The 23,413-nt window shown below is 38.2% G+C and overlaps 1 protein-coding gene across 1 annotated transcript in view; it reads right to left on the bottom strand.

The window, feature by feature from the left end:
• LOC112576819 (guanine nucleotide-binding protein G(s) subunit alpha) overlaps nucleotides 1-23,413 on the bottom strand; it is a 68,710-nt gene that overhangs the window by 6,256 nt on the left and 39,041 nt on the right. Inside the window, exons 8-9 of the mRNA XM_025259577.1 lie at nucleotides 8,945-9,075; nucleotides 5,908-5,975 (exon numbers count right to left, since the gene is read on the bottom strand). Coding sequence (XP_025115362.1) covers nucleotides 5,908-5,975; nucleotides 8,945-9,075 — 199 coding nt within the window. The remainder of the gene's footprint in view (nucleotides 1-5,907; nucleotides 5,976-8,944; nucleotides 9,076-23,413) is intronic.

The raw sequence follows: 23,413 nt of genomic DNA, 5'->3' as shown, positions 1-23,413 counted from the left end.
ACAGTGTCACAATGTTTGTTAATTTGCTTTTTGAAGGCCTGTTTTTGCCTAGTCACTTTGAAGATTTTTATTGGTTAATTTTCTGTTGTAATGTGTAATTTATAAAAAGAAAATGATAAAAAGAATTAATCCTTATAAAAAATCTTTACTTTTAAAAAAAGCTCTTCCTAAATTAGCTTGTAGATATAGTTTTCTGAGATTCACATCAAACTGGCCCAAAATGATTAATCCTGCACAAAAGGTAAAGAGAAAGATACATCAAGTACAGTGTAAATCTTTGTAGTATGAACAAAGGGGGGGAATTGGTGTTTTACGCCGTGCCAGCAACTGAGGCTATATTACGGCAAGGCAGCCAGCCCTGTAAACAGATGCTACGTGCAGAGAAAGAACAGCGTGCCCGAGACGAGAAATGAACTCTGGGCAGCCAACCTTCACTGTATTGGTGACAGGCGCTAACCGTTGCGCCACCGGACCGCTGTAGTATGAACAAACTCAGATCAAGTAATAGGAGGAGCGTCTAAAGTTGCTGCTTGTATGATTCAAAAAAAAAAAAAAAAAAAAAAAAAAATTGATTTAGTGGTACACTTCTTGACCAGGAAATTAAGAAATGCCAATAAAGGTCAAACAGAATATGTCAGAACTTTTTTTTTTCTACCACATTAGAAATTTTGGATCCACCATTTAAAGGTGGAACTTTTCTAGCCAGAGGAGGAAAATGGTTTCACAAGTGCAAGGTAAATGTACAAGCGGTGCTGACAACTAGCGGCCAATTGTCTTCAATAACTGCACAGACAATAGGCAGGGTAGAGATCACAGGTACTGCCAAGTAGCCTAAGGGTCTGAGAGGTGATGCGAAACGGCTTACATCTGAACATACTGTCATGGTTAGGACTGAATGTATTCTCCATAAACAAAAATAGAATATAAAGGAGAGAAGGATGAACAGCGCAAATGACGCACACATAAAGACAATTGAATTTTTAAACTTTATTTTTATTGCTTTTTTTCTTTATTTTCTTCTGCATCACTATATTTCTCAAATCATAAGCGAGGATACCAATATTTAACATTTTCAGTTCATTCCCCTGGTGAGAGCAAAGCCAGGCTGAAGGCTTTGGAGAAATGACTTACAGTTCTTGATTACATCCAAGGTCAAAAGGGCGAGGACTTCAGTTTTGCACCGGTGGTTTTGTTTTGTAATACTTATATTTAAGTGCGCATTCCAACAGCTGACCTAAGATTTGAGTGTAATGTACAGGTACTATAGTATTATTTTATTTTCCAGTTGTTGTTATGCATGCTTTTTTTTTTCTTACACCCTGAATCAGGGAAATGACAGTATGTGTCCATCTGATGAATTCGATGTCCTTACTACTAGACCATTTTCTTACCACTATCTGCACTTCTATGGCAACTACTCATCATGCACTTCTGGGAAGTAATCTGCAAATGCGCAATAAAATCCGAGGCTGGAAGCAAGAGGGCAGAGCTTGCATCTACACTGTTGTTAGTTTGGCTCTAGTGTGGTTTTTTTTTTGGACAAATGAACGAAAATGAAAAACAGAGGAATAAAAGAGCAGAAACAACAACAAAATATAGTTTGCAACTGTACAATGTACAATGTGTCCCTGGACGGCACATAGTCCTCTGGATTTTTATAGAGTATATGGCCACGCAGAAAGTTGCTCAGAAGCGTGACTGCAGAAGGATCCGTTAGTACTATTAGAGATGGTATATATTGCGATTGCCTGCATGGTGAGGCTTGGTTACACTTGTCATGGATGCTAAGGATAAGTGCAATACATCCATCCAACAAGTGCCTTAGTCCCACAGTGTCGCCATTGTCTTTCCCATGTTCGCTTTACTACCTTGCGCCAACTTTTTCATCCCAGCTTTAGTACTTTCAGTAACGTGCCACCCCTTGTTAATGTTTCTAACATCTTTAGTTCTCACTAAATTAACTGCCATATTACAGTCATGAACATGCTCTCGCACCCATTGCCTTGTGCTGCTGGGTGCACAGGTCATCTTAGGTGACATGCTGAAGATTTAGAACCTTGTGGGTCAATACTCCCAAATATAACATCATCAGGTTTTAGCTTTGCATCTGTCATCACACTGATCCTGTTGGTCAGAGGAGACTGTTCTGCTTGAAATGAAACTGCGAAAGACTGGCGATTTTTAGACGTCAATGACTGCAGATTTATGTAACATTTACATGTCCCTAACTGGCACACTTAGCAAATTTTTTCTATTGAATGGGGATAATTCCCAATGTAATGTATGCAAGGTACACTCTTTCACTTACAGAATAACTGTCACCTAGTGGAGACAACTACTTCCAGACGATATTATGTCAATTAGGCCATCCATTTTCGACATCTTCACTACAAGCGAAGAGGTGTACGAGACTGAATGTGCATGAACATGATCTACAGTGTCTTCCACCTTGTACTCACCAACAAACAAACATGGACTGTGGGGCCTTTTATAGATGGTGACTGTGTTGCCCATTTGTAAAAGTACGAACATTGCACCCAAACGCAGATGTAGTTAATGTCAGTCACCAGGGGAGTAAACTGAAAGTGCTGAATATTGCTATCCCTGCTTATGAGATATTGAGATATAAAGAAAGATAAACAAAACCAACAAAAATAAAGTTTTAAAATTCAGTTGTCATTGTGTTTGTGCCATTTCCACTGTTCATCCTTTTCTCCTTTATTTTTCTCTCTATTTTATGGAGAATATATTTAATTGTAGGTCCTAGGTTGGTTGATTGTGTTTTACACTATGCCAGCAACCAGGCCTGATGAGAGGGGGGGACAGGGGGGTCTGGTGTACCCGGGCCCGCGGCTGTCAAGGGGGCCCGGCCTTGGTCAGTGGATTTTTTTTTCTTCTTCTCCTTTTCTTTTTCTTTTAAAGAAAGGTCTAAGGACAGAACACCCAAGCATTACACATGCAGAAGTTGAGTTTCAAGTCTGTAGAATTGTAAACATACATTATATACTGGGAAAATAATTTACGATTACAAGTACAAGGGGCCCGGAAAGGTCTGTCCCGGGGCCCGGGCTGGCTCTCGGCGGCCCTGCCTATACCACGCCAACATAAAGTAATCTTACTTTAAAACGTTTAAGGGCAAATCCCCCAAGTGATATAGCCACAAAATCTTCATCAATAAAAGTCAACACAGGAATAATGTTAAAAAAGTGAGTAAAGTGTATATAAAAAGGGGGGGGGAGTTGTGGCCCAAGTGGTCATCAAGAAATCAAAAACTCAAAACCAAAAATCATCAGAACATAAAAAGCTTAAATCTTACGATACAGCCGTATCCTTCTTAAAAATGTAAAAACAGCTGGTGCTGGGATGGACTTAAACAGGAAAACAAAGAGTCTGTTGTAAACAATAAAACTGCTGGCGGATACTCTGAGTTCAGGACAAGTAAATAAAAAATGTACCACACTAAAATTTCCTTGACTCCATGGACAAACTGGTGATGGTTCACCTCATAAGAGGTGCGACTGCATGGAAAAGGTGTGTCCTAAGCGTAGTCTAGCCAGAACTACCTTCTTCCGCCACACAGGACGGCACGAAGACAGGCGGTCTCAAAGACAGGAAAGGGTGTCATTTAAACTTATTTTGGCCCAGAGTGTCCCAGTGGCGTTCCCACAAATTGTCAGTCCCAACCCTGACAGCATGTTCAGTTGCAAACAGTTTTACCTCAGCTTTCTAAATTCCAACAGCAAGTACTCAGCTGAGAAAGACATTTTACTGCTACTCCTGTGATCTCCACCCTGCCTCAGGGTCAGGGTGGAAATTATGGAAAACTGACCATGTAAAAGTCAGCACTGCGTGCAATCCTACCTTGCCTCGCCAGGGCAAAACCATTTTAAAAACCGCCCACAAGAAGTTACACCTTAAGTCAAGCTTATTCAACTGACATGTGATCAAGTACTGCTGCTGGTTCAAGCTATCTATGTTTCAACTGCCTCAAAAGCTGAATAGAGATTAATAATGTACTCTTGATGTCTGCTCACTAACAGGGCAAGAGTGACAGCTCATTTTCACTTTGTTGTGGTTACTTTAGAAACATGACCAAATATAGTTTATTACCTCCCTTTAGACAAAGAAAAAGAAGTCATTGGCTGTAAAAATATATCAGTCTTGCTCTCTCTCTCTCTCAGGAACGGTGAAAATGATATGGCTAATAATAAGAGATGGTTAACCCAGAGAGGCTTTGTGTTCATGTTTGTTTGGTCATCAATTAGCTGGAGGGAGGGAATGCAGACTACCATGAGCTACTGTTAACATCTCCAGCCACAACACTCACTCTTGCTGAAGACTTTTCAGCATGGTTCACTAGCATTTGACAGGGAGTGAATTTCTTTACAATTCATATTTTGTAGCCCATTTTCAACAAGATACTTTTTGCATTTAAAAAATCTATCATTGCTAAAAAAAAAAAAAAAGGATAATGGTATATGTTTCTATAAATAATGAGAACACTGACGTCTTTTGTCTTTTAAAAAATCGCCCATTTTAACCAAACTAGTTTTAATCTTGAATGTGAGCAGTGTGATCACAGAATCAGGGAAGACCTGTACCACTTTCTGTTGATTCATCCTAAATATAAATATCTCTATGTAACAAATAATATTCCACATTTCTACCATAAATTACCTTGCCCTTTTAAAGGGATACTCAAGGCTTGTGATAAGGCTGTGGTGACGGTCAAAACGTTTAAAAATTATGTTTAGTTATGACTGCAGTGCATGAGAGCAATACAGAAGAAATAAACGATTCGTTTCTCACTTTATTACCATTTATTAGCACTATTTTGGTTACCGATGTTTATAAAAATTAAAAAAAAAAAATCCAGTGAAATCGACCATTGTGTCCTTCCACCGAGTAACCATGATATCTTCCAAATGGTCCAGCAGACGAACGTGCGTGTGACGTAGGACCAAGACAGACAGAAAGTCAGTGGTCATTGTTCGGGTTTGAACTCGTGCTCGGTGGTGTCTCGTGAGTTAATTTAGGTTTTAAAGTGAACTTTTCATAGCACAGTTTAAAAAAAATTATAGAAAACAGTCTGTCTCACTTGGTAAGCAGTCTTTGTCACATGTCATAAGGTCATGTGACGGCGAACGAGACTTCATCTATGCAAATGAAAGAGTCCTATGTAATTTCTTTTATTAAACACAACATGTTATAAAACCTTCAACTTTTATCACATGTACAGACATGAAAATAGACGAGATTCAAATTGATCCTACTCTTTACGAGTTTCTAAGCAGCTTTATTCTGCCTTGAGTATCCCTTTAAGGATCCTGTGTGAGAACCTAAAGGGTAGTATAGCCATTAAAACTGCCCTATAACAGAATGCTTGGGAATGAGATTTTCATGACTATGTCATACACCACATAGGATTAGGCAGTGTAAAATGCCAAGAACGTGTTTTATTACACTGTAGACCCTTAATACAAAAGAAATTATGCTTATGTACCCCGTGTTCATATACAGTATTTGATGCTGATATGGACCAGATGGCTTTCCAAAAACTGAATAATCATTATTGGGGTAAGTGTGCGCATGTACAAACTGGGAAACAAGTGCAAGAGATTGAACTCTAACTATACCAATAAATACTTATAATGGACTTCTTTGTAGCTCCAAATAACAATGGCATTGAAACAAATGTCAACTTACAAATCTTCCCACATATTAGTAACCTAGATACAAATAATTCTAGGATTCCTATTACATTTATCACATCAGTAAGAATTTTTGTCTGAACCCACGACAACAGGCTTGCTAAAATGAAATGGTTATTTAACAACAATAAAATCAACCTTGTGGCATCACAATCACAAACAGCTAAACACAAAGATTCATATTTTAAGCCCTCACCAAGAATTCGTCCCTGATGAAGTATTTAGCTCTCACCACCTCAGGGTCATCTCCAGGCTCAGCAGTGGCTGTTGAAACAGAATAATAAATGCCTACAAATTTCATAATAGTATTAACTGAACATTAACATCTTTCTAGATAGCAAAATGAAGACAACCAGCGGAACAAATTCTTATCCCTTTGCTGTCTAGCTTGTTGTTCAGTTTATTGCTATGCTGTAACTGCTGTTGCTGAGTAGTTCACTTGTGTAATCAAGACCCCGTACAGCTCCACTGCTTTATAAACGTCTACAGAATTCTTTTTGGACAAATCTAAATCATAAATTACACAAAAATTGTGTGCCCTACATAACATAATAATAAATATAACAAAGCAGATTTGTATCATGCATTGCTGCTGTGATGCTACTGCAAAAAGACACAAACTGGAACAAAATAATTCCAAACTGCAGAATTATTATGATTGGGATACAGTTGAAAGCCTTTTGACTGGCTGCAACACATCTTTTACCACCATCATAGCATCTGATTAGTATCCCTTAATTGAAACCACCTTAAAAACAACATACTAAGGAAAACAATAAAAATTTATAACACTAACAGTGAAATGACTTTACGAAACAACACAAACTCTGTCAGGCAGGAATATTAACCTAAACAAGCCAGTGAAAGACAAAGACGGCAAGACCATAACAAACAATGCAGGGCAAAGAGATTGCTGGATGGAACACTTCAAAGAGATCCTGAGTCGACCTCATCCACCATCTTTACCTGACACACCACCAGCAACTGAACATCATGTCACCAGCCCTCCCACTAAGACAGAAATTATCAAAGCTATCAAAGTATGAAAAGTAGCAAAGCAGCAGGCCAGGATGGCATACCTCCTAAGCATTAAAGGCAGACCCAGAAACAACAGCAACAGTTTTACAGCCCCTTCTACACAAGATCTGGTAACAAGAATTATTACCAACAGACTGGAAACTATGCTACCTGATCAAGACCTCTCTCAGTGCAACCACTGGCAGGGGATCATGCTGCTGTCCATCCCTAGTTAAGTTCTATCAAGGGTAATTCTAGAGAGACTGAAGAAGTAACTAGACAAGATACTGAGACCAGAACAAGCAAGATTTCGCCAGGATAGATCATGCACTGACCACATTGCCACTCTTTGTATCATCACTGAGTAGTCTATTGAGTGGCAGTCCTTCCCTAAATAACTTCTGAGGACTTTAAGACATTCGAAAGTGTAGACAGGGACGTCATCTGGAGGATGATAATCCACTACGGCATTTCACCTAAGCTCATAAACATTATCCAAGGATTGTATGAAGACTTGTCCTGCCAAGTTATTCATAATGGCAAACTCACTGAACCTTTCGTTATGAAGACCGGAGTAAGACAGGGTTGAATATTATCACCAACAATCTTCCTGAAGGTCAGACTGGATTGTGTGCAAGACAACCCAAGACAACAACATCGGTATCCAGTGGACCTTCACAAAACAGCTAGAGGAGTGGGGGGCGGAATTGGTGTTTTACGCCGTGTCAGCAACTAAGGCTATATTACCGCAAGCAGCCAGCCTTGTAAACAGATGCTACGTGCAGAGAAAGAACAGCGTGCCCGAGACGAGAAATGAACTCAGGGCAGCCAACCTTCACTGTATTGGTGACAGGCGCTAACCGTTGCGCCACCGGACCGCTAAACAGCTAGAGGACCTGGACTTTGCAGATGACATTAGTCTCCTATCTCATCAGCAACCACATTAACAAGAGGGGGGGGGGGGAATTAGTTTTTTACGCCGTGCCAGCAACTAAGGCTATATTACGGCAAGCAGCCAGCCCTGTAAACAGATGCCACGTGCTGAGAAAGAACAGCTTGCCCGAGACGAGAAATGAACTCTGGGCAGCCGACCTTCACTGTATTGGTGACAGGCGCTAACCATTGCGCCACCGGACCGCTCATAACCACATGAACAAGCCAAACTGAGCTAGCAGAGGAAGCAGAGAAGACTGGCTTAAAGGTCAACAGAAAGAAGATCGAAGTGATGAGAATCAACAGCAAGCAGGAACTCCCAATCCAACTTCAAGGAGAGAACATCCTGGAAACAGATCACTTCGTGTATCTAGCGAGCATTGTTAAGAAGGATGGTGGAGCAGAAAATGACATCAAAAGCCTCATCAACAAGGCCAGGCATGCTTTCAACAGCCTACGCCCCATCTGGAACTCCTGAAAATTATCTTTCAGCAGTAAGACCTCCATCTCCAATGGGAAAGCAGTCCTACTGTAGGGTTCTGAAACATGGAGAGTGACAAACACCATCAACAACAAGCTCCAGACCTTTACCAACCGATGCCTACACCATATTCTGGGAGTAAGATGCCCTGAAAAGATCTCCAACAGCAGCCTGTGGAAAAGAACCAACCAGAATGTCACTAGCCAAGACATCAAAAGGCACTAATGGGGCTGGATAGGACACACACTGTACAAACTAGCTGACACCACTGCAAAGCAGGCACTTGAATGGAAGCCTCAGGGGAAGAGGAGAGTTGGGAGACCAAAGCAGACTTGGCAAAGAACAGTAGAAAGCGAGGCTAAGGACGTCGGAACCACATGGGTCCAACTCAAGGGGGCTGCCCCAAACCGGGTCCACTGGCGAGGTGTTGTTGCAGCCCTATGCTCCTCATGGAGTAACAAGGACTAAACTAAACTAACAGTGAAATAACAATGTATTTTATTAATTTAAAAACCCTTTCAGCCTATAGCAATGAGTGATATATATATGAATATATATATATGAATATGTATGAATGACAAGTCTGATGTGCATGGATGTGCATTTGAGAATTTTATTTTAAAAGCAGATACCATGCTTAATTGTATGAACAAGCTAATCAATAATTATGTTATGTGCATATAAATATATATTTCTATCTAAATATTTCATTTGTATTTTGAAAGAAAAAGATGATGGTTTGTGTGTACAGCCTAAACAATGTCAGCTTAATTAAACAATTTATTTGTACTATGAAACTGACCATCTGGTGGGACCTGGTAGCGTGTGAAGTCAGGAAAATACTCCTCTATCTTTGACTTGCCTGCCTTCACCTTCTCAGCCAGCAGATCTTGCTTGTTTAAAAATAAGATCACTGATATTGTCCGCAACCATCTGAAACAAGATAAAAATATGACCCAGTTTGTATAACCTAAAAAAGTCCTGATTTAAAAGAAATCGATCTGTTATTTCTCCAATACAGATGCTAAATTGAACCAAAAATGTCATGTCAAGTACAGTAAGACCTCTAAATACAAGTGAACCAATATAAGAGTAAATCGAGATTTAAGACAAAAATTTGTGGAAATGCTGCTTTTACGTATGAGCGGAAATTTGATACAAGCTTGTGTCATAGCATAAAGCACTTGGCAACTCTTGCTCACTCGCTAGCATTGCCAGTCCTGCCAACCAATGTCACTGCTGTCCCTTGGTCTGTTTTGGATCACACATCTCCCACCCCTGTACATGTGTGTTGTTTTCGAGATTTTTTGTGTGCTGTGAATTACATACTGTGCAATCATGGGACCTATGAAAGTGAGTGCCACGGACAGTGTTTAAAAGAAGTGTATGATTTCCACGGAACAGAAACATAAGATCATTAAAAAGCATGAGCATGGTGTTAGGGTAGTAGACATTGCCAGCGAGTATGGTCGTAGTACATCTACTATAGACCAAAGCAGACTTGGAAAAGAACAGTAGAGAGTGAGGCAAAGGACATTGGAACCACATGGCCCCAACTGAAGGGGGCTGCCCAAAACTGGGTCCGCTGGTGAGGTGTTGTTGCGGCCCTATGCTCAACAAGGACTAAACTAAAAATAACATCTACGACATGTACAATTTTGAAAAAGAAGGACCAGATCATGATCATCATACCGGCCAAAGGCATCATCACTATCTCGAAGAGAAGGTTGGGTGTGAATGAGGTGATGGAGAGATTGCTATTATTGTAGGTGAACGAGAAGCAGTTTTGGCTGGAAACACAGTAACGGAGGTGATCAACTGTGAGAAAGCTCGCATCATCTACAAAAGACCTGAAGGAGCAAGAGCCTGGTACTTTAGCATATTCTTTATTATCTATATTATTGTGCCATTAACATGTACGATACAGTACTGTATATTATACTGTTACTCTCAGCTCTTGTTCTTGTTATTTGGTTCCTCTTTGTGTTTTCTGTATTTGATTTTATTCTTTGTTTAGTAAGGTTGTTTATTCTTTTATAGCTCATATGTTATTTGTTTGTTTTCCTGTCCCTTGTATGCTGTCCATGTTTCCTTCTTGTTCTTAAGCGCTAAGAGCATACCCCTTAGGAGTGTGAGTATGCCTTTACAAATTTTGCATTTATTATTATTATTAATGATGGACTCCAGACGGCCGAAGAAAACGAGGCCGCCCAAAGGAAACTTGGAGAAGAACAGCGGAAAAGGAGATGAATGGAAGGGGGTGACATGGGGTCACCTAGAGCGGGTTTCAGCTGATCGACATCGGTGGCAGACTCTGGTTGAGGCCTTATGTGCAACCTGATGCACGAAGAAGAATAGATAGATTATTATTAACATATATATTTACATATAAATTGTGGGAGGGCTGGAATACATTAATCCTATTTTCTTAATTTTATTTGGGAACAATAGTTTTAATTTATGAGTTTTTTTTTACACGAGAGCTCGGTTGTGGAACAGATTAAACACGTATGTAGAGATACTATTGTAGGCAAGAAAGCAGAATCTAGACAAGTCCTTTAAAATGTAGGGAAATTTAACTAAGGAAGGAGCTGGGAAAGCAATAATCTCAAACTTAAAAAAATATTGTCTACGTCATTCAAATACACTGAAAAGCCTCTTCACTTCCTACTCCACAGTTTCGCATGATCAGAAAGCAGAGCTATTCATGGCTTAATGTCTCACATCATGCATACAATGTCACCTAGTAACTCAAAGCAATCTGAAAAAACAGCAATAGGCTGACAGCACCAATAGTTAAGGTTTATACAGGTATGATCAAACAAACTCTCTTTCACTTTCTTCAGATCTACTTTTACCTCATCATTAATTGGCAACATAAATTGTATTAAATTACTGATATGTATATAAATCTGTGGTGATTTGTATGAGCATATGGCGTAAGTTCACCTTTGCTGCGCCCATCATATCTCTCCTACATCTGGTACCTCTAGTACCAGTTGTGAAATGAAATGAATATATGAAAAAATATCTAAAGACTTGTGCAGAAACACCCCTTCAATGTGCTTATGCTGCAACAGGACATCCCATTCATGTTTTTTTAGCATCGTGACAGGTAGCAGTACCGTGCTAATGTCTCTCGAAAGCCAATTCAAAACTTCGGCTTTTTTGATCATTAGAATTATCTGAGAAACTTCACGCTCATTTTATCCTCCTGCTTTTTCAATGCTTTGATCACACAAAATTTATTTATCTAAACTTGTAGCTGTTATGGATAAATTGTAACAGTAGGCATATCTGCATATTTGCTGTTGTTCAGCCCATCAGTGGTAAAGGTGCAACAAACAAGAAAACTGAGCTAGAATATTTTCTGCATTAATACAACATCCAAATCTATTGCATACAAAGTAAAACCCTTAAAGATTTGAGGATATCAGGCATTTAAGTGACTGTCAAAGAAAGGAAGAGTATAAACATTGGTCAGATACAATTTAAGCATCAGTGAAACCAAGAGGTTAGAGAAGAAGATGAATATATTCAAATCAAAGTAATAAAAAAAGACATTAACACAAATGTTGTCTATTATTACTGGAACACCAAGATGCGTCACTTGACATAATCCAGATCCAAATGTGGCTGGCAGTTCCGCCATATGGAACTTTTGGGGCCATCAAGAGTGTTTTCAATGGTTGGCAGTTTGTAATTTTTCAGCTGCTGGTATTACAGAAAGGGCATCAGTTAGACAATTGGGCTATCTCTGTCTTGTTTCCAATCATGTTTGCTGTATGGATTATTGCTTCAACTTTGGCTTTGTAGTTAGAACAGTGAAGGTCTGTTGGTTGGTAGTACTGCTGTTTGTCTCTGCCCATCTGGATCTTCAATGTATACACTTGCTCCATCTTTACCACTTGCCTCTGTTGTTGATCTCTCTGTATGGGCCTGTATCCAAATTTCTTTAGGGTATCTGTTGTGCAGTATTACAGAGTCTGACTGTTTCACCTACCTTGGCAGCATAGTCAGCAGCAAAGACGGAGGTACAGATGAAGATGTCAGAAGCTGAATAAACAAAGCCAGGCTTGCATTCCACACCCTACGACCTATCTGGAACTCCAAGGCTTTGTCTCTACACACCGAGATCCACATTTATAATACAAATGTAAAATCAGTCCTTCTGTATGGGTCTGAGACATGGCGGGTGACAAATGCCATCACCACCAAGATATAGACATTCGTAAACAACTGTCTGCGCCGCATCCTTAATATCAGATGGCCTGAGAAGATCTCGAATACAGACCTGTGGGAGACAGCCAACCAAAAGCCTGCCAGCCAAGACATCAAGAAGCGGAAGTGGGGCTGGATTGGCCACACTCTACAAAAGCCAGCTGACAATTTAACGAGACAAGCTCTGGGCTGGACCCACAGGGGAGGCGCAAGGTTGGGAGACCCAGACAGACGTGGATGAGATAAGTCCACAGAGAGGCAGAGACAGCTGACATGACATGGTCCCAACTGGAAAGGGATGCCCAGGACCAGGTCGGATGGTGGGTGTGGTTGCGGCCCTATGCTCCACTGGGGGCGAATAGGAAACAAGATCTGTTGTGCAGCATGGCCACTGTGTGTGCTTTCTTCCTTAAATGATTGGATTCTTCTTTGTTTGGTGAGGTACTGTTGCACATATAGAGATAGCTATTGTTCTTTCTTTCGATGGCGCTAAATCTAGATCAGAAAGGGCATTCTGGGCTTGAAGTGACATTTCCTGGCAGTTTTACTTCATGTGTTTTCTGCAGTCAATGCATCTTTAACAAATGCTGGATTGTCTGAGCCATTCCACAGAGAATGGTTTCTGCCTGTTGCTTATAAGATGGTTTTCAGATGACTTGCATGAATGCTTTACATTCTCTTACTCCATGGGGCAATAGCTGTTTTTTTCCTCCATCTACAATATTGGTGTTCTCATGGCACAAGTAATAATTCTCAGTGATTGGTTGTGAACTACATACAAGATCTATTGATGTGACCTGGCTGTTGCCAACCAAGAGATGGATCCATATTCTAGATGTGACCTTATGGTTCCTTGATTTACAGTCTTAAGGATCTTTCCATAAGCACTTCAGGTCATTCCTGCCAGTTTTTTTTTTTTTGAAGAAGTCACGTGTTGGGAAAAAAAGTAAATTTTAAAATAAACTGCTTCTGGCAAACTATTTGCCCTACATAATGTGTAAAAAAAAAAGTACATTTTGAACAAGACTGCTTCTTAATTGCCTCTTTGATTTTTTTATTAGTAGCGCACATCATGGATTGTGCTCTTGCAGAAGTAGTGGTTATAAAAATGATTCTTGTGGTTGACTGCTTGTTCTCTATTTTGACTTTTTGCAGAAATCACATTAAAGACACATAAGTATTTTATGAGAACCTCTTTGTCTACCACAGTACCCCTGTATTGATCGCTCTTACCCAGAGAGATTCCCCATAAATTGTGGAACAAGCACAACAATGGTGTGTAACAAGCATGACAAAATGACAAAAAAAAAAAAAAAAAAAGCACGATATGGTTTAAAGAGCTTTATTTTCAACATTTAAATAAATGAAATTGATTTTTTAAGTTAATGAGGTCATGGTTTGTGGAATGAAAGCAGACTGGTAGATTTCCTTGCTGATACCTCTTTCAGGTACAACCGGATTTTGGAGAATTTTATTAAGCCTCAAAAAAAAAGGTTCTACTGTAGGGTAACAGCACATTACTTTCAGTGTGAAAAGCCAAAGCAACATTAAGAATAAAATCCAGTAACAAATAAGAATTCCTCACTGGTCTGACACAATCACAAAGACATGAAATAATATTCAGAATGAAAGAAAATATACCATCCTATTAGTCACATTCTAATTTAAACTGACATACAACAAGATTTGCGAGACAGCAAGCGAAAAACATTACCTCTTTGATTTCTGTTAATGAGTTCCACTGCAATCTTATTCAAATTTAGAACATAAAGCCTTTCTTTAAACAGTTATCCAAATTCAACCCTGTCATTAAACTTCTGATACGTTTTTGTTGTAAGAAAGAAAAATTGCATTTTATAATTACCATGGCAGCTTTCAAACAGTAATAATAATAATCACATTTATATAGTGCCTTTCTCCAGCAACAGCAGGACTCAAAGCACTTTGCGGTAATGAGATAATGAATTTCAGCAATTTTCTCATGGTCTCTGATGCTACTAATTTTAGACAATTGTCGTTTTGTTTGGACTCAAGAGCAGTTGGTAGGAATGATATTTGTGTCTTTAGTATAAGATTTATATAGTGCATTTCCCACACAGATGCAAGCTCATGATGTCATATGATAGAGATGGGAACCACAATCAGCCAAACATACATGCATACACATGCACAGTAAACATTTCCAGGCACATGAACTAATGCAGACATAGATTAAAGGCGGAGAAAGGAACAGTTAGAGTAGACCAATTACACAGGTATTTTCAAAAGAGAAGTTTATGTCCAGATTGGAAAGCACATAGCTTTCCCACTATGTTGAGAGACCTTCCATATACCATGGACAGAAAGAGAAAAGATACTAGCCAAACCTCTCCAGCTTGATACCTGCCAGGCTGATAGGGTGAACAAGCTCAGACAGACTGACATGAGGCCATGAACAATAAGATACCAAAGTATGACTATCTTGAATTTGATGTGAGCCTGAACTGGCACCTAGTGCGGATCGTGCAGAAGTGATGTGACACAATCAACCTTCCACTTGTGGAATATAATGCAAGCAGCATTGTTCTGTCCGAAGCTTGTCGAGCAGTCAGAAAGATCAAAGTAATGAGAGTTACCATAATCAAGCCTGGACAATATAAATGTTGACATAAGCTGCTTGGTGGAAGCGACAGAGAGATGTCTAATGCAGCTGACCTAAGCAGGTCGAGAAAAATGGTCTTGCAGCTGAGTTAAAATGATTCTCAAAAGACAATTAAGTGTTGAAAATAACTCCCAAGGTTCCTGACAGACCTTAAGGATTGTACACATATAATTTTAGTTATTCTGACATGTCTAGGGGTAAAAAGACCTGTAGATTCTAAAAATGTTTATTTAAAACTGATATTCCTCATAGTTTTTGAGATGCAGCATGGGACAAATATGTCCCTAGGGGCGGCAAGGGAAAAGTACCTTAAATAATGCGAGGTATGGGTTCTATCAATATTTTTATCCGAATAGTGATCAGAGGTACTGTTGTTATGGAACATCAGAAATAACATTACACTGTGATGTGAACAAAAATCCATCTTTTTTGCATGTAACTTATGAATGGTACTTCTCGAAAAAGCTAAGTGATGTTATGTAGCACAAGCGAACACGGCATACAGGCCTATACAGAATGTCACACATATTGTCCATCCTGCTTTCAGTTTTGTCCTTTTGCTCTTGAGGTTTTCTTCTTTCACCAACTTACGCTCAGGTTGTGGGGTTGGCATGATCTTTTTGCTGTTTTGAACAGGTCCTGATGGAATGCTTCTTTTCCTGTTTGTGTAAATTCCAATGAGCACTCTTAGTATCATTTGTCTGTACTCAAGCTGTGATATCTCCTTGTATTCAAGATTCATCTATGGATAAATACAGTGAGCATGGTTCACCGCTGTGTCCAACAGATCGAAAAATATTTGATAGAAGTACTTCACCTTTGACCTTTGATCAACTTCATATGTAATCTTTTCTGATCCATGAGATCAATAACCTCCCATAAATTTGTTGTAGGCAAGGACAATTTCAGGACAAGGCACAACAGAGCTGTTGTCCATTCACTTGACACAGGTAACATCATTTGCTGACAACGTGCCTTTCTCTATATTGTCTTTCTTGAGATTTTTCAGCATGCGTTTCCTATCAGCATGCACAGTTCCACACAGGAATATTTCCTTTTCCTGTGACTTTATTTGAAGCAATGGTGAATTGAAGAAGTTATCAATGTAAACCTCACAACACAAATGCTCAAGTGGTTTAGTCAGAATAACCACTCCCTTTCCCAGTGCATATTCAGTTTCAGTTTTTTTTCCCTATGTATAAGTAGAATTGATACAGGTAACTGGTCTTTGAATCATGCCTGTACCACATCTTGAATTCCTATTTTATTGGGGGCTTTTATTTATTGCTTCACTGTGTTGTACCCCTTGAATTTGGTCAAGTTTTCATCAACTGATTGTTGTTTGCTTGGGTTGCGAATGTTTTGCTTAAAAAGGGATCTGTTCTTGGAAGCATCTCTTCATTGTCTGCAAAGTGTAAGGCATTACTTAAAACTACTTCAAAGTGATTCTGAGGCATCACATTAGCAACACATGACATCTGGAGATCAGGTTTAGTGTACTAGTAGTCCCTCAAGGATGGAACCACATGATATTGGGATATCACATGATACAAAATTCATTACCAAGAAGGCACAGATTTCTTGTCCATCAGTTTGGAAAGGAATTCTCTTCTGCTACGTGTACTTTGCTTATCAACAAGAGCTATCAGGCCAGAAAAATCACAGAATTTTTGAAATATCTCAAAAGGCATTAGGTTTTTCATTTCAGTCATTGCTGCATCCATTTCTAAACCGCAAAAGGATAAAGGCGCAACAAAAAAGTTGGTTCCCTTATGCCCCATAGGGTCATATATGTCCCACAGCAAAAAAAAAAAAAAAAAAAAATCAAATAATTTTCTAAAATCAGCACAACAATCCTGAAACAAAAATAATAGTACATTACATTAGTGACATCCCCAGAGAAAACCAATGGCAGTTAGTCCACTTGGCACATATTAAGTTTTGTTTAAAAAAAAAAAAAAATCAAATTTCACTTTTGCGGGTGGTCTTCGAATTGAAATTTCCAATCGATCTGACAATGAAACTAATGCATACATATCGAAACCATCCTTATTTATATAAAGTCAGCGACATACTAAATCGTTTCATACAAATTGGACTGCTCAATATTGTTTTAATTGCTTTTGGAGTCCATTTAAAAAAATATGTCCCTTGATCCTCAAAGAATTAAAAACTATATGATCTGTCTTGGCACAACAAAGCTGTCTTTATGAAACTGCCTTTGGAGACATTTTTGATTAGACCAAGATAAGGGATTTGTAATAGTGTCAGTGTACCAATGTCCCTTTCAGTTATTTTAAATTTGAGCTTTTCTCTAGGTGAGGAGGTATGGCTGGTTGCACAGAAATCTAGAAAACATTTATCAGAATGCATTTTCTGAAAGTCTTCATTCACATGCTAGTCCCAGCAGAAGCATCCTCACATGATGATGACCGTTTCCAGAGTGCTGATGGCTATTCTTCAGTTACAGCAAAAACAGCTCCAGCAAATGAAAGGCTAAAAAAAAAAAAAAATAAAAAAATCCCCAGAACTGCTTTAACCGAGCCCTAGCATACCTATCACTGTCCATGGCTTCTGTCCCGACTGTCCATTCAGATCAGGTCAGAGTGGATAGAGCTTTCTAGTTGCTTCTTTTTGTATCTCAAAAAAATATCCGGTGCTTTGGTGGCAAGTTGGTAAGTTGTATTACCTCTAGGGCAAAAGTGCATCTCCAATAACTTTTTTCTTTCTTGCAGTCTCTTGCAGTACAAGGTTCACTCTGTGGGCCAAACAAAAATAACTGATAAAATCTCAGCTCTGAACTGTTTTGCAATGCCAGAAATATAACCTGAAAATACGCTGGTGCCATCAGATGCTTAGCTTTTGCGCTTTTCAATTGACAGATTCAGTTGAATCGATCTTTAAATTAATGCTAGTATTGACAAGCTGCACAAGATCCAATGATTCCTCCAGTACTTTGTACAAGTGTTACTCATTTTAAGCAAATGACTCATTCTTTGTTCTGCACTTGAAATATCTCTAGTTTTCATCTGCCATGATTACAAACCATTCATCTAGATAAAGATACTTTTTTTCACTATTTGTAATCAGTTGTGCAAAGATGAAGCCAAGGATAAAACAAAGCAGCCCAAAAAAATGCCTGAATCTATCTCTGGGACTGGGGTGTCAATCATATTGTTTGAGCTGAACAGGTATTCTCTCTACCTTGCCATCACCAAATACACTAGTTTCCTATGTAAACAGCGTTGACAGTGCAGTACAGAGCAATGATAACTGCCTAGATAATGCTTCGATTCAAGGGAAATAATTACAACTGAAGAGATTTTGTCACAGTCCAACAAAGTATGCAGTATCATGAAATATTTCAGTGTACATATTATTGTTGAGTTGTTTTTTGCGGATGTTAAATTAAAATTCCCAAAGGCCGGCAAATAATAGGCATTGTATGAACTGATTCCCAATAGGTCTATATTGGTAAATGCTTAGAGACTAATCGGTGATCTTTGAATATTGTTCTGCATTTGAAATATTTATTTTTAACCCTAGTAGACCCAGTGTAACTTATGCGTATGCTCAGCTGACCCACACTGTTAAGTGAAAATAAATGTTAAATAGGAACATGATGTAAACCATATCTTAGATTGCATGTTTTTCAACATTTACCACACATTTATAAAAATTTAACTGACTTTGTGTTAACTTCATTTATTTGCATTCTGTAATTCCTATGGTGTGTGTGTGCATTCACATATCACATTAACTGTGCATATACCTATGCCGGCCAAACAAAGCAAGCAGCAACAACAACAACAAAAAAAAAGGTAAAGAAAATTTATCACGATCAAGTGCTGATAGAATTTTTTGAAAATCACTTAACAGTTGATATAAAGATCATGTAAATGGGTACTAAGAGTAACAAGGTCAACACAAACCTCCCAAAAAAGTTCAATATTTCACTGACTTTGAAAATACAGACAAAATGATCAACGTAACAAAAGACATGCAACTCACATGCACACAATACATTGTTCAGTGACACTAACAAAGTCATCATTTGACAACACAACGCAAAGCAAATTTTCTTCAAAGCAAAAATATTTTCGTACAATGAATTCTCTTTTTGTATAAATGCTGGAACCTCACCAACATTAATGATAATATTATTTGTATGATACAAATAACTACCCATTCATCCATGTCTTAACAAGCACAGCAAAATCCATTGCAAAATGTGAACATCCAAATGCACTATCAAACTGTCAATAGCATACAATTTTAAAAAACGCTGCATCAGTACAAAGTAAGTCATGGCTGCAACAACAGTTTACTCATAAAATCAATGAAACATTAGGTGAACTGGCAGTGATGTGTAGGTGAACTTTCTGGCAGCTCCGGTTGGCAAAGTTTTTCTGAAAAATAGAAATAAATACACCCTATACAGGCATGCATACACAGGAACTGGTATATGGGTCCAGAACTAAACTTTTGTTTTCATTTACATCTTTCAGTAATAAGTATTTAATTAATAAACAAAGTCTACCATATGCAGGCACACATACACACCTGACACTCTTCCTTCCTAGCTGATGGATTTCGCCCTGAAATCATAGACCTCTTTCTAGGGGGATGTCTTGTTGATGCAACAGGTGGTGGTGTGTTGTTAATGCTGAAAGCTGATGGCACAGCACACCAAATCAACTTATTCTTCTAAACTGTATTCATGAATTATGAGTTCTCGAAATGATCACAACACAGGTAATATCCAGGCTTGAACAACAGTTCCACATCTTTCCTTAGCAAGTCTTTCCTTCTGGTCAATCGCCAGCATCTATTGGTAACAAATATGCCAAGAATAAAGTGTACATTCTTATCATGCCATTAGATGGCATTATCATGCATTAGATATGCACTATGTTCGTTCATTCATTCAATTACCTAAACAAACTACATTTTGTTTTGCTCTGACCATGAATCTCACACAAACAACAAATCCACATCTACCAAGTAACACATCAACATACTAAAATAATTAACTTTATGGTCACTTTTGTCAACAGATTATACACAATTGTGAAAATGAAGTGTAGATGACATTTTTCAGCATTAATATTCTTCAGAAAGCAATAATTACGTCTGAAAAGTATCGTGAAAATAATTAGGTACTGACCTTGCTTCGCCTGAAGGAAATGAGAAAAGTGATTTACCAAGATTTTTGTAACATAATTAATACAACTGTGCAATATCAGCCTCCACCATTTTGATACTTCACTTTAGCAGTGATCACCTTGTCTGCTTCATGAGCTCACTTCACTGTCACCACTTCCTGATAACCCATCTTGTTGCATTCAGTATCTTTGCTATAACACTGCTTCACTGTTTCAAATAAAAAGTGGGGATACGGAAGTGCGTCAATTCATAAAAGATCTGGTCATTTTAAAAAAGACAACAAAGAATATCTGCCTTAATTTGTGTCTATGAACCTCAATTTTCTTCTGAGAATAAAGTTTCAGATCACAACAGCAATTTTCTCTTTTATAATAAAGAGCTTAAAAAGAGAAAAGGTAAGAAAATTTGATCCATATAAAGCTTATGTTTTACAGACCATTCATTGAAGCTATCATTATTAAAGTAGATTATTTAGTGCATAAATATTCAAAACAATGCCTTACCTTTGTTCTTGACTGGGCCATTTAAGAATCGAAGGAGCTGATAAAAACGATTCTTTTGCTGATGTCCTTACGTTAGCTTTAGAAATTATGAATAATGGAAAACATGGGGCAACCTTTACACATGAATTTATGGAAATATTCATTCTTTTATTTGCAGATGATATTGTATTGATGTCCAAAACTATAGTAGGACTACAACACCAGCTAAATACTTTATATAATGCATCAGTACGACTGGGCCTAAATGTTAATCTAAACAAGAGTAATATTGTTGTTTTTAGAAAAGGGGGATTTTTAGCAGCGAGGGAAAGGTGGCTCTATGGAGGTATGCAAATAAATATGGTAAATACATATAAGTATTTAGGCCTTTACTTCTCCACAAGATTAAGTTTTTCCCGGTCATCCGAAGACCTAACTGCTAAGGCCAAGAAAGCAGTATTCTGCATCATTAATACATTATACAAAATAGGAAACCATTCTGTTAATGTTTTTACCAGACTATTTGACATGCAAGTTAAACCAGTCTTATGTTATGCAGCCAAAGTTTGGGGCCTTCATGGAAATGTCTGTATAGAAATTGAAAAAGTTCACACATATGCTATGAAAAGATTTTTGGGTGTGGGTACACACACTCCTAACATGATGATATACGGTGATTTTGGCAGATATACTCTTTTCGTTAGCATATACATAAGCTGTGTCAGATATTGGATAAAATTAACAAGGATGGAGCAACAAAGACTCCCATGGAGAGCTTACAAAATGTTAGAACGATTAGACAATAATGGAAAGCAAAACTGGGTATCTGAGATCAGACTACTTCATTTTAGATACGGTTTTGGACATGTTTGGCTAAATCAAGGAGTGGAATCAGTAAGCAATTTTATAAAATGTTTTAAACAAAGATTGATTGATTGCCACTGGCAAGAATGGGATTTTATAATCAATAGCAATGAAAGGTATAGTTTCTATAAGTCAATTAAATCTGTGACTCACAGAGAGATGTATTTGAGTTTAGATGTTAATAGTTTCATCAGAAATGCATTAGTGAGAATTCGATTTGGTATTTCAGATATATAATGACACATACTTTAAGATATTCTGACAATAATAAAGTAAAATATGCCCTATGTGTCAAATTGATGAAGAGGATGAGTTCCATTTAATACTATGTTGTCCATGCCTGAAAGATCTGAGAAAAAATTTCATTCCGACAATGTACTACACTAGACCAAATAATTCCAAACTGCAGATGCTTATGTCAACAAGTAATGAAACAATACTGTCCAATCTTGCCAAGTTTATATTTAGCGGCAAAGAAAAGAGATGCTATTCTACGCTAATAACACTTTGTATCTATTGTGACATGTTGCATGACAATCCTTTTGAATGGGCCCAAAGGCCTAACAAAATAAACTATTCGTATTCGTCCTTACGTTAGCACGGTCAGCACAACTTAGCAAACGGTATTGCATAAGTATTATGAAAATAACCCTCAGAGGAATAGATGTGTGTTTAATGTAGAATTTTAGCGTTCTAGAAATAGAAGACTGTATGATAAGCGAAACAGTGTTTCTTTGTAAAAGACCTTTGACCTATGGCACATAAAATGTTTACAACACATGATTCTTACTGTTTGGAATTATTTCTGTGTTCTCTTCTATGCTTTATAAAAATAGTTTGATAGCCTATAGAGTAATACACCCTAACACAGATACAGCATACAAAACAAACTGAAGAACACAGTAACTTTATGGAAACTGCAATCTAAAATACAACAGGAGTGATATTTTTCAACATAAACATAGAGGGACAGTGTTTGCATATAATCTAGGCTACACTGACTAAATGATTTTTAAGCTGTAATTTTACTTAGCTACTGTGGCCCTGCTTCTACATAGCACAGATGTTTCCTGCTGCTTCCTGAATGACTGTGAGCAAATTCACAGCAAATCATGGGTTGTGTCGAAAGTTAACGCCAAACATGATATGTACAATAAAATTCCCATGTATAACCACCGTGTGTTACCAAGCACAGTCACTAGTAATAACAGTTTCTTGTGTTGTTATAGAGAAAACATGTTTGCACTCACTGCTGTATTACAGAGATATACCAGTCCCCACTGGTACGATGAAATTAGATCGGTTTGAAAATCTTTGTTCATATTTTAGCATCTTTTCTGGGGACGGGGGACCATCAGGGTCTGTCTGCCTTAGGTCCAGTCAAAGCTGCATGTCTAAACGACATGTTCTCATGCTACACTGCACCACACAATTAGAGAAATTACTAGTAAGTGCACTTTCAGGTTTGGATGCTCTCCCCACAAAAACCAGTACTGACCTACTGACCTTTTTGTGTTTTAAGTGTGCATGTGTGGGTGGGGGTAGAGAGAATGTGTGTGAAATCAGTGATGGATAGCGATATATTTGCTTTTCAGGCTCTTGCAGTTGATTACATATTATAGGAATAATGATTATGAACAGCAATCTCCACAATACTTGTTCCAGTCATTCTCTACTTCTTCTCTACTGTTTGAACTTTAAAAGAATCACATCTCAAACACTTAGGGGTTGGGAAAGGCAAATGGATATTTTTGTATGCTTCCAGCATTTTCTTTTGAGACCTATTCTCCCCCCTCCCCACCAAATCTCCCCAGTTCCTATGTTAATAGTAACTGGCGAAATTGTCCTTTTTTTTCCCCGTTGAAGCTTATCAACAATTCTTTTATTTTTTCCCATA

This window comes from Pomacea canaliculata, linkage group LG12 (genome assembly GCF_003073045.1).
Source record: "Pomacea canaliculata isolate SZHN2017 linkage group LG12, ASM307304v1, whole genome shotgun sequence".
Taxonomy (NCBI): domain Eukaryota; kingdom Metazoa; phylum Mollusca; class Gastropoda; order Architaenioglossa; family Ampullariidae; genus Pomacea; species Pomacea canaliculata.
The sequence above is the reverse complement of the archived record's forward strand: the minus strand, read 5'-3'. Positions and strand labels throughout refer to the sequence as shown.